General features: G+C 38.0%; 1 protein-coding gene across 1 annotated transcript in view; it reads left to right on the top strand.

Annotated features, from left to right (window-relative positions):
- PATZ1 (POZ (BTB) and AT hook containing zinc finger 1) overlaps positions 1–15,863 on the top strand; it is a gene marked incomplete at its 5' end in the record, with an annotated part of 18,066 nt that extends 2,203 nt beyond the window's left edge. The window contains 5 exons of the mRNA XM_010288391.1: positions 1,062–1,125; positions 4,438–4,506; positions 6,857–7,028; positions 12,761–12,898; positions 14,786–15,863. Coding sequence (XP_010286693.1) covers positions 1,062–1,125; positions 4,438–4,506; positions 6,857–7,028; positions 12,761–12,898; positions 14,786–15,201 — 859 coding nt within the window. The remainder of the gene's footprint in view (positions 1–1,061; positions 1,126–4,437; positions 4,507–6,856; positions 7,029–12,760; positions 12,899–14,785) is intronic.
- Between the last annotated feature and the right edge of the window lie 251 nt (positions 15,864–16,114).

The following is a 16,114-nucleotide window of genomic DNA, read 5'->3' on the forward strand; positions in this document are numbered from 1 at the left end:
ACAAAAATGTCTACACATCTTTGTAAAACCAAAGTATGAACGCAAAGCAGAGACTCTTTCTTTAACTTTCAGTAATCAGTCGTAGGAGCAGCCAAAGGAAGTTGGAACCACGATGTCTAATTTTGGTGTCCTTCATTCAGCAGCACAGCACCTGAGGCTGCTAGGCTTGAGGCACCTAGGAGGACCCCCAACCAGTCTGTCTGGTTCCACTGCTCCAGCCTACTTGCTGGAGCATTAGGTTTAACAGTCTGACTGCAAAGTTCAGTCTATTTTCTGTCTGCAGTGTGTGAATTCCATCCCTCGCCCTCTCATTGGCGCAGCTGGAAAGTTGGGGGAGGAGAGGGTGGAGAACTTGTTTCCAAGCAGTTTTGGCCTCATACAATGAAAAGCTTTCTTCCCACTAGGAGAAACTCCCACTAGGAAAATCTGCAGCTATTTAGTCATCTCTTCTTCAAAGTAGGCTTTACTGATTGTGAAGAATGGTCTAACTTTTTTCCAGTAATAATTTGCTCTTCCATTGCACCTTCTAGTTGGGACCTTCAGAGCACTTTATTTGTATTAGTGCAGTCTTTCCACCAAGTTGTGAGTTAGGACAGCATTCTTTCGTCTTGCTGGTGGACAGTGTGTCACAGTAACAGAGTTTAGAGTCGGTCTTTTGCACAGAGGTGCTTAAAGTTGGCTTCTTATGTCCATGTTTGGGACATAAACCAAAAAGGTCTGATTTTGAAATATTCAGCAACTGTAAATCGAAGTGCCCTGATTGTCAAGGTCTAAATAGGATTTTGGAAGGGGACATGCAGGCTTGAAAACTGTAGCTTGTGTTTCCTGTTTTCTCTGATCATTCAGTCATAATTTCTTCCTGAGAAAATGCTAAGTTGGAGAGGGTACTTATCAAGGTAGAGTTCCAGTTGTTGGTGATCTGGTTCTTGGAAAGTTAAATATCGCTACATTTGTAATAGATCCACCACTGGGATCTTTTTTTTTTTTTTTTTTTTTGGTTAAAATTGTAAGTTTATTTTTAGTATTTGTTGTAAGTGTGCTTATGTGTATTTTCTTTTAAGGCCAGACCACTTGAATGGACACATCAAACAGGTGCATACCTCAGAGAGACCTCACAAGTGTCAGGTAGGAGCTGGAGGGGTTTAGATGGATGTGTGGGTAATCTCTGGCATTGCATTTATGTGTGCAGACAGTTATGAAGTAAAAATACCATGTATGTGTGAATTGGGATAAATGTTTGTAAATAACAGTGTTCAACAGTAACAGCTGCTTTACACCCCTTCTTTGTCCCAGCCCCTTGTGTCATTTACAGCTTGGTCCTCCTGCCTCCTTCCCCTTCTACCAGCTGTTCTTCCCTACTGCCCTACCCCAGTCTTGCCCTGGATCTCCTACCCAGCCACCTTCTCCCTGGGCTTAGAGTTCATGTCACAGATGATTTGCTCCCCCACTCCCCCCCCCTTTTTTTTTATTGCCGTTGTTGCCAACAGGAGGCTCCAATGCTGACTTCATTTTTTTTAGAAGAATTTCAAATAAAATTGGTAAATTATCACAACTTGCCAGGATACTCTTTTTTTTGTCACGTAGCCTTCAGAACATTGCACTGAGCAAAATTGGAAGCTTTTTTCCATCCCAGGGAGAATGTAGATAACAGCATCACAGTATCCTTTGCAATACAATGTCATAATGTTGTATATAGTTTTTTTTACAGTTAATAAATGATTCATTAGGGTTTGAAAGATCAAATCAAGAAAGATATTTTGTAATTCACTTGTAGAGAGATTTGAAAGGTGCTTGGAAGTATTAATTAATATTAATTAAAACCAAAGTTGAGAATCAGCTTCCACTGTCACCCATTGCCTTCACATAGTTGTTGGGCAACTTCTAAAATGTTTGTTGGGCTAACAGTCTCCATGCTTGGTCTCTGAAGAAAGATTTATTTAATTACTTATTTAAAGAAAGTTGGAGCAAGATACTTTTAATTTTCTTTGAGGACAGTGAAAGTTTTTTTTTCTTCTAAAATTTTTAACTACATTTCATGAACCTAGTCAATCCTGCAAGACTGCCTCCTGATCTGCATTTTTTCCCCCATCTCGTGACACACCTGTCCTACGTTTCCTCCAAATTGTGAGAGTTTTGAAACATTTCGCAGCTTTAACCCATTGAACAGTTTTTCAGACGTAGAGAGCCATCTGAAGGTTTCTGTTGACCTCCATGTGATATGTGGAAGCCCAGCACCTTTGAAAATCAGGCTATAGAGCCTTCATGTTGATGTAACTGCCTATCTTCTATAAAGCCTTAGATTGGTTTAAGCTTCTTAAGATGATTCAGGGGTTATAGATTTACATAAATTTGAAAATTCCACTCATAAGAAGACTTTACAATTTGGGGATAGCAAGGGGTCTGGGTGAATGAACTGAAGGTAATTACAACTTTTTTCCTTAAGCATTTATTTGTGTGCAAGTACGAAAATGTTTAGGTCCCAATGTAAACAGAAACTCATCAGTGTTTTGCCTGTTGATATCAAGGCTACTGAATGAACAGAGTTTATGAGTAATGTTGATAGACTTGAATTGTTCTTTGCCAGCTTATACCTGATATTTTTGTATAGTTTTCTGATTGATTTAAGAATACTAAATATAAACTCTGTAAGTGTGAATCAGAGGATACACTAAGAGCAAGAAAGTAAAGAAATCCGGAAGCTAAGATTGTACAGCCGAGCTCAGCTCTGTCTCCTTGCACACATGTATTTTGTGATAGCTATTTCTAAGAACAGTCTTTCTCATTGTGTGTTGTTTAAAGTGCCATAATACTGTATGCACTGTTTATTTCAGTTGAAAGCTATAGGCTGTAGTTTACAAGTGTCAGGACAGAGTTGAGATTGTCATTTAGGCTTGGTTTGTTCTTGATTTTTGACTGCTTAACCCTGCAATAAGTTAATTTTTCATGAATCTTAAGATGTAGAAAGTTTCTTGAAGAGCTGTTGTATGTCTTTGCAAAAAATACTTCATAATATCCCGTCAGATTTAGAAAGTCGTCTTAAATATGCACAGGTCTGATACACATGGTACAAACCACCGAAGGGATGCTATCACATTGAAAAGTTGTTTCAAATCTAAAAGCTGATGTCTAAATTGATAACGTTCTCCTTGTGGTTATCTCATAACCGGTAACACTTCGGTTTCATGATGTGTATCTAAAGACAGATTCTGGCCACTAAGGAGGAAAATTGTTTAATATTGGCATTTTGTTTCCCAATTTTCCAGTCTCTTTTTTCCCATTGATTTTGTGTGGCAAATTAGCTCCCCATGAGAGTAGCCTGAACAGCATTGAGCATCCTATTTGAATCCGAGTTCCTGTTGAAAATTCCTGTTATTGTCATGTTTTGTTTATGTTTACTGCAAAAGAGAAGCACTCTGTCAGTAAACAGAAAAGCTTTCCAGAATCCTTTATTGTAATGGCATTCTTGGAAGTGGTGCTCTGTTATGATTTAAGCAAAACCCACTGGCCATTTACCTGAGCCCTCAAGTACCTTGGCAAATCAGTGGATATCTAATGGTTAGCTGATAGGGCATCATGGTGCAATTTTGGACTACCAAAACAGAAGTGTGAAGATGTCAACCCAACTTCAGAATAAATAAAATTAAACTATGAGAAGCAGGACAATTGTAAGCTGAACATCACTGTGGCAGCTATAGTTTTCAGTGCTCAGCATGTAATCCTGCACTCATCCCCCTAACGTAACGGTTGTGCTTCACAGATCCTTGAAAAACTATGCTAAGTTCCAGCACCTGTAGCACCTAATACCAGGCAAAGACCCGATTCCAGCTTTTTCATTACTGTTAAAATACTGGGAATAGGGAAGGCCTCCACAGAGCCAAGGCAGCGGAGAAATCAGATCCAAGAAGTTCCTTTGGTGTCCAGACAAGACACCGAATGGCACTCTGGATCTTTTCCCCTGGATTGTTGTTACACTAGTGATTTTTTTTTTTTTTTTTTTTTTTTTTTTTTAAATCTGACAGTTGAGTTCTGGATGTAGGAGACGGGGTAAGTCAGTTTTCTGGCCATAATGGTATAGCTCATTTTGCTAACTTGTCATGGGAAGGGGTGAAGCTGGGTTGTTGGCTTTTGAGTGTAAATGGTGTGAAAGTTAGGCTGCAGTTTGGGAGCTGAAAATCTGTGGACGTGAAAGAACAAGGGGAGAAAACAGATGTTTGCTCCTTCTCAGAGACAAGGGACAGGTTGTTCTTCTGGCAACTTGTTAATTAAAAAAGAGAAAAATGCAGGTTAAATTAAAGCACAACTTTTGACAAAGAGAAAGATCTATTTATTTAACTAAACCTAAAATTGGCATCCCAAGTCCAGTGCTTTTCCCATTGATTTCAATGCAGAATGAGTTTCTTCCTGTCCTAATTTCTCTTACTTCCTGCCTATTAGCAGGAAAATGGCAGCCACCATGGAATAAGCTCAGAGACATCCACATCCATAGAAAAGTTGAAACTTCAAGAGGTATTTCTTAAACAATGTTTTTTTTAAACTTTATATATATTCTTTTTGATCTATTTATATACCTGTGCAATGTTTGATAGGAAAGCACTGGAGAGTTTTCTTCTGTGATTAACAATTAATGATAAATACTTAGCACTCATTTAGCACTTCACATCTTTTGTAAAATAAAACTTTTTTTTGCTCTATACCTTTTATAAATATTAACTATTTGAATATTAACTTTGGGGTTTTCTTTAAACCTAGTCCTGTCTCCCATTGTTATGATTCAGCTAAATTGGTTCTTGCTTTCTCCACTGGACTTAATTTTTTTCTTTTTTTTAAGCTTCTTCGCCGATATATTTACTATAGCTTATCTAAAGGTGAACTTTGCACAACTCAGCAGCAAGAGTGAGAAATCAAACACAGCAATGATTATATTGCCTTTCCGTAAGCTTTCAACTTGATATGATCAATATGGGACAGATACAGTTTTACTTTTGGCATCCCTCTATTTATGTGGTTTGTCTCTGGTCTGCTTTATCAGCTAATGCACTCCCAATGCCTTTGTATGGACGCTTACTGTAGCTCAATATTTTAGACTTATTGATGATGATGGATCTCTTGACTGTCATCTTTGATTGTCTAATTATGTATCTTTAGTTGATATCCAACAGATTGATTAGTATCAGTGCTGGAATCCTGTCTTAAATGAGTATTTACCTCTAAGAACATTTTAGTAAGTGAAAGCTGCACCTGTTTTGCTCAGCGCTGTGTACTGAGATTTCAAATTAAGAGAAATCTTTCATATTCAAGGGTTTGCCTCTTAATCTTTACTACTTGTAATTTATGAATATTTGATGAGCTTAGTTAAACTGTGTGTATCGCAGAAATCCAGGTAATTTTACTGTTGTCTTTTTAAGTTCATTAAGTCCTGATCCTCTGAGATGCTAAGTCTTGTGCTTGCTGCAGAGTAGTCTCAGCTCTGTGGGAGTTTACCATACTTAAGCATCTCATAGGATTGAAATTGATAGGTACTTTTCATCTGCCTTTGATGTTTTTTGGGTTAAGCTCTTGATTAACTAAATTATATAAAATTTTATGGGTTATCCTCTTCTGTATTATCAATTTCACTTACTTGAAGTTACCATTTTATAATTTTACTAGGATTGTTACTTTAAGAAGTCTATCTCTGTTGAAATGTTTAATTACACACTGATACTTGAAAAGACAGAATATATCCAGTTCCCAAGTGACTTAATAGCCTCATATTATCTCTCAGGGGGTTCTGGTTATACATCTTAAAACTGTGTTATTTTATATGAAGGTGGTATAAACGAAACACTGTACACTCTTGAATGTCACTGTTGCCCGCTTGATCTGGTCACTCTAGCATATGTTTGCATTTGTTTTTCCTCTTGCACTTGTGAGCGATGGTTTCAGACTATCTTTAATAACTTGTACAGTGTGTTGCTGGTGATTTATTTTCCTTCACATGTTAGAGATAGAGCAAGCCTTTCAGAACTGGCAGGCCATTGTAGCAGGCTATATGCATGCATGCTATATACAATTGCTGTGATTCTAAAAATGGGAAGGAGCCTTTACTCATCATATGGATTATGTCGGGGAGGTGGGCAAGTAGAATCAATATTATCTTATGCCAAATCAAGCTTGTTTCACAGTAGTAAGTGGAATATGATATCTTGATCAGGGGTAAGTTATAAACAGATTACAGTGTCATGCAGTTATTTTGATACCTGCTCAGTTCTGAGGCTTCACTTCTGCAATTTGTCTGCACTGCTACTGTGGATACCAGGATGGCTCTTTTACTGTCTTTCATCATATTCTCATTCCAGCCAGTTCTGTGATGCTTTGTTTGTATATCTTTATACTCCACAGGGATGCTGTGTACTGAAGTTAGATTGATCAGATTAAAGAGTAAGATTTAGGAAGATAACAGAGAGGACATTTTGAGTGGTCTAAGGTGTAATGACTTGGTGAAATGGCAGAATTTACTGTAAATGGAATGAAGTGGTTTGTGCTGTTCCTTTTTTTAAATACTACTTGAAGTTTTAATATCTTCATCCTCAGAGAGGAGCTAAGGCCTTACAACTCTATCTCGATCTAAGTTTTACTGTGTAGTATGTTAGAACTGTTTTCTGTCTGTCTTAGTTCTTTCAAGTAGTAACATCACGTCTCGTGCAGTATGTTGGTGATCAGAATTTTTTATTTGTGGGAAATGGCTCATGCATCATGTCATTTGTGTGTTTGCACAGGGTTTAAGGTATTTACTCTAAAGAATACTAAATATATTCGACCATATCAGTGCTTTTAGCAGAGTTGATGAGTCACATGGTTCTCATTATACCTGCAGACTTGTAATGCTTCCTTTGCCACTCGTGACCGACTGCGCTCACACCTAGCATGTCATGAAGACAAAGTTCCATGCCAGGTGTGTGGGAAGTACTTGCGAGCAGCATATATGGCAGATCATTTGAAGAAACATAGTGAAGGACCAAGCAATTTCTGCACTATCTGTAACCGAGGTAATGAAGAAACTTTTTTTTTTCCATTTCAGTGGGATGGGACAACACTTGAGGGAAGCTGTAAGGCTATGTGACTCTGCAACAGGAGGAGGTTGTACCATATATGTATACATATTCTTTGTTTTTCTTACTGAATGCTTAACCTTGAAACTGATGGAGCTACAGGTTTGGCCTTTTTACGTGGCTAATACTTCTTGAAGAAACTCAGTTTAAATCTGAAGCAAATTGTTTCTAGACAGTTTTAAGAATTTTATTTGCTAAATAGCCATATTGCTATAAAATAACTACGATATGTAGCCTTGTCACTATTCACCATACACCTTTTTTTGTAAACCTGGTTAGACTTGAGTCCTTGCGTTCAGTTTGGAAGAATAATCTTTGAAATATGCACCATGTTGAAAATCGTACACTGTACATTAAAAAAGTCTACATAATACTATCAGTCTTGTTTAACCTCCTGGTGCAGCAGTAGAGTCAAGCTGCTTCTCCCTCTTAGCCCAAGAAATTGCTTTGTCTTAATATACATTTCTAAAAGAAATTTTGTAGAGAGCACTAGAAATGTGCTTTATCTTTATTTGTACAAGTATGGTTTTTCATAGAATCATAGAGTATCGGGAGTTGGAAGGGACACATAAAGATCGTCAAGTCCGACTCCCTGCTCCTTGCAGCACTACGCAAAACTGAACCGTATAACTAAGAGCTTTTGATGCTTTTCCATCTGTTTGTAGCACTGTTCAATTGGAGAGAGTTGTAAATTTAGGCTTTGTGGGTTGTTAGGCAAGCTGGAAAAATAATTTTGATTTAGTTGTCTTTTTTTTGAATGATTAATACACAACTTCAAAATACAATGTTGGCTTACACAGGCGTACATACCTAGTAAGTGTAGGAAGAAGTTGCTGCTGTGTTTCGGGGTCTTGTTTTTTCTGATGAGTCATTTTTTTATGATGTGTGTTCCCTTTTCTAATTTGAGAGGTGAAATCTTTTGAGAGAATAAAGCTGTTCTGTATTTCATGTGAGGACTGTACAGGGAGCTTTTGGATGACTAGGAGTTTATGAGTAATGAGAGACATTAAATTGCAAGGGAAGTGTTTCCAGTAGTTGACCTGTCTGTTAGGTCCTGAAAGTGATGTTAACAAGTTTGAGTGGAAGAGGCTTCTGGGTTGAAAATCTTCAGACTCTGAAGCTCCAGGTCGATGGTATGAAATGAAGCTTGGCCTCCTTTTCAGCTGAAGGCCTATCTTCTGAAAAACTGCTTATAGCTTATCCCAACTCTTTTTGTGTTAACAATGTGGAAGATGCTATCCAAGATCCAGGTGCTGTCCTGCTCTCCTTCAGTTGAACATGGTGCTAAACAGAAACTCATATGGGTTGGGAGGAATTGTCTTGTTTCCAAGATTTGTAAGCTTGAGTTTCAACTTAACTACCACTGGATGTCACTGCAGCTCTTTCGAAATTCAGCCAGCATGACAAAGACAGATCTGGCATTCAAACAATGAAATGACTAAATGGTTTGTTCACATTTCACAGGTTTAAATGTACAGTGAAAATTTAAATAAAATATACATTTCTCTGTAGAAAGATAGGGAACCTGTTGTACAGCAAACGTTAAGCAACTACTTTCTTCTTTCAGTTTGTGTATTTCATATGTGTTGTCAGAATTTAGTCTGCTGTGAATTTCAGTTTACATCAACACTTAAAAAACATAATTAATCTGGTGGATTATTGTTAAACATTTACCCAGTGTGGAAATTCATAGGAAAGGGAAGTTAAACACTGGATTTGTCAAACAACTGTGTTACGAACTCACTGTTACATGCTGTGAATTTTGATTATGAATTTATGATCCATGACAGAGAATTTTTAATCCAGTGTTCTAGAATCAAATTATAACGTTCATTGTTTTAATAGATATCTTTTAAGTTGTAGAGCCTGACAAGATAAAGTATAGTGGAAAATTTCTGGATTAGAAACATCTGCTTGGTAGGCATTGGTGCAGTCGGAAGCTACGCGCCATCCCCCTGACTGCAGTTGTGCTGTGGTTATGGTGCTTGTGCAATGGGATTTTGTTTTATTCTTCCCTCAGCTAACGTGCTTGGTGTATTTTTGAATTGGAACTTAGCTAGTTCTGGATATAGTAATTGTCAAGCAAGAATGCTCAAGCTGCTTATAGAGAGAATTTTAGAAGTTGGCCCACCCAAAAAAAAAAAAGTGGATGAAAAGGTGACTTACACAGCTGAACATATCTTAGTGTTAAAAACAGAGCTTAGAATCCCTCAATTTATTGCATCAGACTGAGGGCTTTGCTGTGGAACGTAATCAAGGGTCTCATGTTCTTTTAAAGGTTTAGTGGACTTAGGAGGTGGGGAGCTCAGTACCTGACTGAAAGGAGTAGCCACTGGTTAGCCATGTCATGCATGTACCCATTTGCTGATTTTATTTATTTATTTGTTTTACAAAATGGTGGTGTAAAGTCCAAAAATTACCGTCTGTGGTTTGATGTTTTTTTCAGGTTATTTTCTTAGGGTCTTTATGCTGAGAACAATTATGGAAGCAATTAGATCTTGTTAAATCAGGGAAGCTGTGTGGGTTTTTTTCTGTGATCTTCTGTTTGTTGGGGGGGGGGGGGGTTAAGATTTCATCTAAAATGTATGTACAAAACCTAATCCTCAATCCTCACTTTTTAAGACAAATTCTCTTTAATTACTTTAAACAAAAAAGAACTTCTCCAGCCTTGTTGTTACATGATCTTCTATTACCATCCTTAGGAAGTTCATTTTCTTGTGTGGGCTTTTTTGAAGAATTCTAGAGGTGAATGACTGGCAAGTTTAGAACTCATACTTTGTAATAGCATGTACACCTGGGAAGATGAATTTTCCGTTTCAGATACGCATTGTTCGTTTCATAGAAATCAAATGAGTTAAGAGAAGGGTAAATATTCCAATCATAAGTTAGATGGAATTTTTTTTTACAATAAGACGAATTCTTGTATATTTCATGGTGGGTACAGAGTTGATTAAGGCAAGACACATTCTCTAGATGTTCCAGATAAATACAAATTAGAATTTTTTTAAAAGGAACATCCTGCCATTATTTCTATAGTCTATGTCCTTACAGATGTTATCTAAGAGATCAAGGGATACGTCCCATTTATATAAAGCAGATCATTTCCTCTCTAGGCATGTTTTGAATGTTGGTTCCTCTGGTGTAAAGAAATAATCTGCTCCGCAAAGCTGAGAGATGTGTATGGGTAAAGCAATAAGTACATTCCTCCTTTGAGAAATAGGACCACTTTATCCTCTGCATTAGCCTGACTTTGTTTTTAAAGAGATTTTTAAAAGTAAAGGATTACTGAGTATGAATTCCCCATCTTCCTAAGACAGGCATTCATAATTAAGAGCTGGTGGGGGAAAAAAAAAAGGCCAGTGCTAAGTGCTTCAGAAAAAAATCAGGATTAAAAAAATCTCACTGTAAACTGTTTCCTATGAAGCAGCTGGAATTCTTACTGCTTTGATGGAAGTTGATGACTCACGTGTTCATCTGCCAAGTGCATAAAAGGGAGCTAACACACTTTGCAGGCAGTTTTCATTATATAAAACAATGTATTCTACAAATAGAATTGCAGACTTCAGAAAAAAATATTGTATAGCAGAGATTAGAACGTCAGATTTTCCTGTGTCAATTGTACTATAGAAATACACTGAATACCTGTATGTAGTCCTTTTTTAATGGTTGGCAGTGAGGTTTTAATGCATTGCTACTTCAAGAGGCTCATCTCAGCATGAAGGGGTTATTAGACACATGTATGAAATAGGGGAAGTACCTTGTAGGTGGAAGTATTGCCATTGTATCTGTACATTGTGTCCGTTACCAGTCAAATACTGGTTCTTTCCATGTCTACAGTGAATTTTTGGTATTTGGTATTCTGTTGTAGCCCAGTGAGATATTTAGTACAGCATTTTGTGTCTGAGGGTAGGTCTTGCGTTATTTTGGAGGATAATATCCTTACATTAATTCCCTAAATGACTTGGCCTAAGTGATTCTGCTCCATTGTATTTTGAGAGTCGTATGTTCTTGGTTTCTTCAGTTGTGATGTATCTGCTTTGCTGTACTTTTATCTTCAACTCGGGGGTCTACAGTAAACATCTCTTATTCGTTCTCAGCAACCCACTCTTTTTCCCCTTCAGCAGGTTGCTGTGGAGTTCTGTCTTGCTCTGCAGGTCCTGTATATATAATTCTTAATAACCCCTGAATACTCTTTGATCCAGACTTCTAAGAAAATTCTGGATAGAAGGATATTCTGTTGGGTAGGCACAGGGAATTCTAGTGTAAACCCATATTAATTATTAAACTCAGCACCTGAAACTAACAGCTGCTGTCAGAAAATCCACCCCAGAGAGGTGTACCAGTATTGGTTTTGCATCCTTCCTAATACATGATTATATATCCTCAAATGTAAATGCAGTTATATCATTATAAAAATGGCTTTACAGTAGTATATCTATTTATATTTAAAGTGAAGCATTGGTATGAAAGTTCTCTCGCAAGGGCCTGTGCTGTACTGCTGTATTGGTTTAAAAAAATCTAGGTCTTGGGTTTTCTCTATCCAGAAGGGGAACCTGGAACTCTGTCTGTGATGGTGAAACTTGTGTGGTGTTCTCAGTTGTTAAAGGAAGATGTTTATACCATAAAAGTGCCATAATATTCTGTTCAAAATATAATAGAAAATTAAGATGGTTGTTGATAGGCTTACCTGTGTAGGAAGTCTTTAAAACTCTGTCTTCCTTGTGCCTCGTATATGGTCCAAATGTACTCGTACTAATTGCAAATCTTATTAAAATTGAGTTTAAAAACATTCCGAAGTATATCTGAGATAATTTATTGCATTAAAGGAAAAGGGCATATTTGTAAGACTTCAGAAACAATTTAAGAAAGTACATGCACAAATGTAAAAAAATGTTTTGTTCAGAAATCAGTTGTTTGAAATATATGTTTTAATTTCAGTGGTTTGGGCTTACAGATCAGAGCTAATAGAAATACTGAAATTTCATTTTAACTTTTGTTTGTTAACTGCAGACAAAATAGGAGTTTTAGTATGTTTTTTAAAACTCAGGATGAGCTGAATGGAGGAAATGTTTTTCAAAAATTACTATAGAACAGAATTGTATACCTTAAACTCAGTAGTTTTCGCTTTCTGCATTCTAGGAGTCACTATAAATGCTAGAAACCTAAGAGGAAAGCACACTAAATACCAAAGAGGGGTGTTACTAGGTGGCGTTCCTTCAAATCTTAACAGCATAACATAAACTAATTTGAACCATCTTCCAAAGTATTATCAGATCGATGAAGGTGTTTTTAATTAAAATAAATAAACAGCACAAAAGTGGTGAAGAGACATGGGTGCCTTTTCGTATCATGTCTCTTCTGCCTTTTTTTCGGGAAAGTTTCATGTCATCTGCTAGGTTTGCTTGCATAGGATTTGCTTCTCAAGGAGGCTGTTCTTTCATCATGACTTCCAAAAAGCAAATGAAGTCTAATGAAAGGTATGCATGACATTCATTGCCTGATGATGTCTAGGAATCCTACTTGAGCATGTTGTAGGTAATCAGAAATCAAGTTAGTATAATGGCAACTTTGTAATAGGGAGTAGGGGCAAGAGAAGGATTAAAAGAACAGGGAAGGCAGATGTGTGTCTTTGCTGGTGGCAGGATCTCATCTCCTTTTATCTTGTTTAGGTTTCTCCTCTGCCTCCTACTTAAAGGTCCATGTTAAAACCCACCACGGTGTTCCCCTTCCCCAGGTCTCCAGGCACCAGGAGTCCATCCCGAATGGGGGAGCAGCGTTCCACTGCGTCAGGACCTATGGCATCAAAGGCAAGAGACTCGCTGCTCTGCACCTTGCTGCTCTGTGCAGAACTTTGTGTTGTGGGATGCTGGGCTGGGCATAAGAAAGGGGCGGGAGGAAGGACAGGGAAAATACTGGAGAGAAGCTTAGAGAGATGCAGAGAAATTACATAGCATCACATAGCATGTAATATCTGTCCTTGGATACTGATTTAACAAGTCTGGGGGAAGGAGATGGACATGTAAGGGTACATGAATTTTTTGGCAGCTTCCTTGATTTTAGAGATTGAAAAAGCCATGTTAGTTCATCTTGGCCATCTGCCTAGGAGCAGTCAGTATTGGAATTTTGCTTGAGGGGTGCAGATCCTTGATGGTTCCTTAGTCCCACTATACTCGAATCTTGCGTCAGTCAAACCATGTTTCTGATTTCCAGCAAAGGAAGGGGGAGCTGCAGAATGCAGTTCATAAAGATTCTTGAGTGGTGAAAGCAATATTCATCCTCAGGTTGATGAGACATGCAACTACCTGTAGCTGAACTTACACTTTTTAATGCTGTTGTTGGGGAGGAGACCTAGGAGGTGATGATAGTACTGTTACTTTTTTCTTTGTTTTTTAACCTGCATTTAACTTGGGGGGGGGGCACAGGAAGGAAAAAGATATTATTGTAAGAATAGCTAAAGAGTATTTAACTTCTGAACTTGTAAAGTTTTGTGTTTATGTAGAATAGCTTGCTTTTTGCTTCTTGGTTTGAGTTGTCAGTTCCTGGTGAAGCTGAAACATCAGAAAATTCTTCAGAACCATAGTTGTCCCAAAAAGTTATGACTTTCTTGTCTAGGAGAATGCAGCAGACTGGGTTAAACAAAGTCTGTGCCAGCAGAAAGCTACAGTTGTGTAATTTTTTTCTGTTGGAGTCCTGATAGAGTTATACAGAAGCCCTTTGGTTTTGGGTGGTGTGCTGACTTAACAAGAGATTTACTCCAGCTCAGTGGTGTATTGATTTCATGCGTATCCTGTTTGGTTTGTAATGCCGAGTCCAGAGCAAATCTGTCTCTTTGGTTGTGCCAAGTGGTTCTTTGGTCTTTTAGAGTTCATAGTAGATACAGCTTATTTGTATTCAGAGACTTGTTTAGGGAGTACGTCTGGGTTTCCCACGCTCATTCATATTGCGCTGCGCAAAAAGTGCGGACAGACTTTCTTGGCATAATGCCGAAGGAGAATGGGGAACACTCCAAACATACCAATGGCTCTGCCAGGATATGTGTCCAAATGACTTAAAATAGTGTCCCTAACCTCTCTCCTGTTTCACACTACAGTATTTAAAGATGAAACAATTTTAGATTATGAAGTTCACTTCTAACAGCATTGCATTTAACTTGTAAAAAAGCGCTCCTTGAAACTAAATGGAATTGCACTTCTTAAAATGCAGTAGCTCACTGCTGTTTTGCTGTTTCCAGGTTTCTTCACATCTTGCTGCAGCCTGTTACACTTTATTAGGTTTCTAGGCTCTCCCCAAAGTATCAACAGTATTTCAGAAGTGTGTGAGTGAATTGTACAGTTAAAAACTTGTCCTTAGGTCCATCCTTTTGTAGTGCCCAAGGTATAAATGTTGTGAGACATCTTTGGGATTCAAAAAAATATTATATAGGCCAGAGACCCATTATGCTTGCATTCAGTATCATGACAAATCCATTATAACAACCTGAATGTTGCTCTGATAGCCCAGTGATTTGTAAAGAGAACGTACGGTCAAGGGCTTTAGAATGTGCGGGATTGCAATGTCAAGTGTGTATTATTCTGTCATGACAAGAATTCATGAAATCAGGTGGTAACCAATATAATCTATTTTAATGCATGTTAAATACTTTTTTTGGGAGATGAGATTCTGAAAACTTCTCTGTTTTCTTTTTCCCGTAGAAGGCCAGAAGTGTTCACATTCGGACCCGATTGAGAGTTCTGATTCATATGGAGACCTCTCTGACACCAGTGACCTCAAGACTCCTGAGAAACAGAGCACCAATGGGTCCTTCTCGTGTGACATGGCAGTCAGCAAAAACAAAATGGAGACCGAAGGAGAGAAGAAGTACCCGTGCCCTGAATGTGGCAGCTTTTTCAGATCAAAGTCTTATCTGAACAAACACATACAGAAAGTTCACGTCAGGGCCCTTGGTGGCCCATTGGGGGACCTTGGTCCTGCTCTGGGATCCCCCTTTTCACCCCAACAGAACATGTCTCTCCTGGAGTCATTTGGGTTTCAGATCGTCCAGTCAGCATTTGCATCATCCTTAGTGGATCCAGAGGTCGACCAGCAACCAATGGGGCCAGAGGGAAAATGAGATCAGTTTGATCTTAACAAAGCAAAGCAGCAGTCTGGCTATAATGATAAGATGCTGTGAATGAAAGAGGAAATAATGAAATTTGGTTCTATAGCTGAGAATTTTCTATTCATTTTAGCTTCCCTCTTTGTCTCATGCCCTACCCCACCTTTAAACCTTCACTGGGGAGAGGGAGAAAATGCTTCTTAGCTGATAAATTACAGAGGATGGTGACCTTGAATAGGAGACATGACCTAAAACACCAAATGGAGCTTTAGAGGCTGCTGCTGGTGTTTTGTCGTGATCTTCTAGAAAAAACAAAAGTTGCCAGCACTGATCTGAGAATTAGACAGTCCTAGTGACTGAGGCACCTGGGGAGCTACAGCTACAGGGAGCTATGCTTTTGTTCTCTCTCTATTCCCCATCTTCCCTAACCTACCCCAGAAAAACAGTAAGTTTTAAAAACAGACCCATTATTGAATATAACATTAAGTAAAATTCCCCATGGTACCTAGCAGGTTACAATGCAGTTGTCCTTTTAAAAACAGAAAAATGTCAAGAAGGTGAGAGAATTTGAACCCCTTCTGCCATTTGTGAGGCTGTGAGTGCTGCAGCAGGACTGAACTGCTGCGAAAAATCACCATTCAGAACAGGTTGTTTTTGTTACTTTTAACCATTAAACTTGCAGTCAGATTTTTAATTCTTTATTATTTTAGGACCTGTTGTAATGAATTGCTACTGAAAAGCCAGTCTAAGGCGATACACAGAGCACTCTTAAAGCAGCAGTCACATTAGGGTTAGTATTAATTTTTTTTAGGTGTACCATAATTAATAACTTGGCTAGTTGATTGTTTTAAGTCTATGAAAGAAATAGTTTTATGGGAAAAAAAAAAAAAAAAAAAAGGAAGGAAAAGTACCATTGCAGTCTGGTTGA

This window comes from Phaethon lepturus, unplaced genomic scaffold (assembly GCF_000687285.1).
Source record: "Phaethon lepturus isolate BGI_N335 unplaced genomic scaffold, ASM68728v1 scaffold50755, whole genome shotgun sequence".
Classification (NCBI taxonomy): Eukaryota; Metazoa; Chordata; class Aves; order Phaethontiformes; family Phaethontidae; genus Phaethon; species Phaethon lepturus.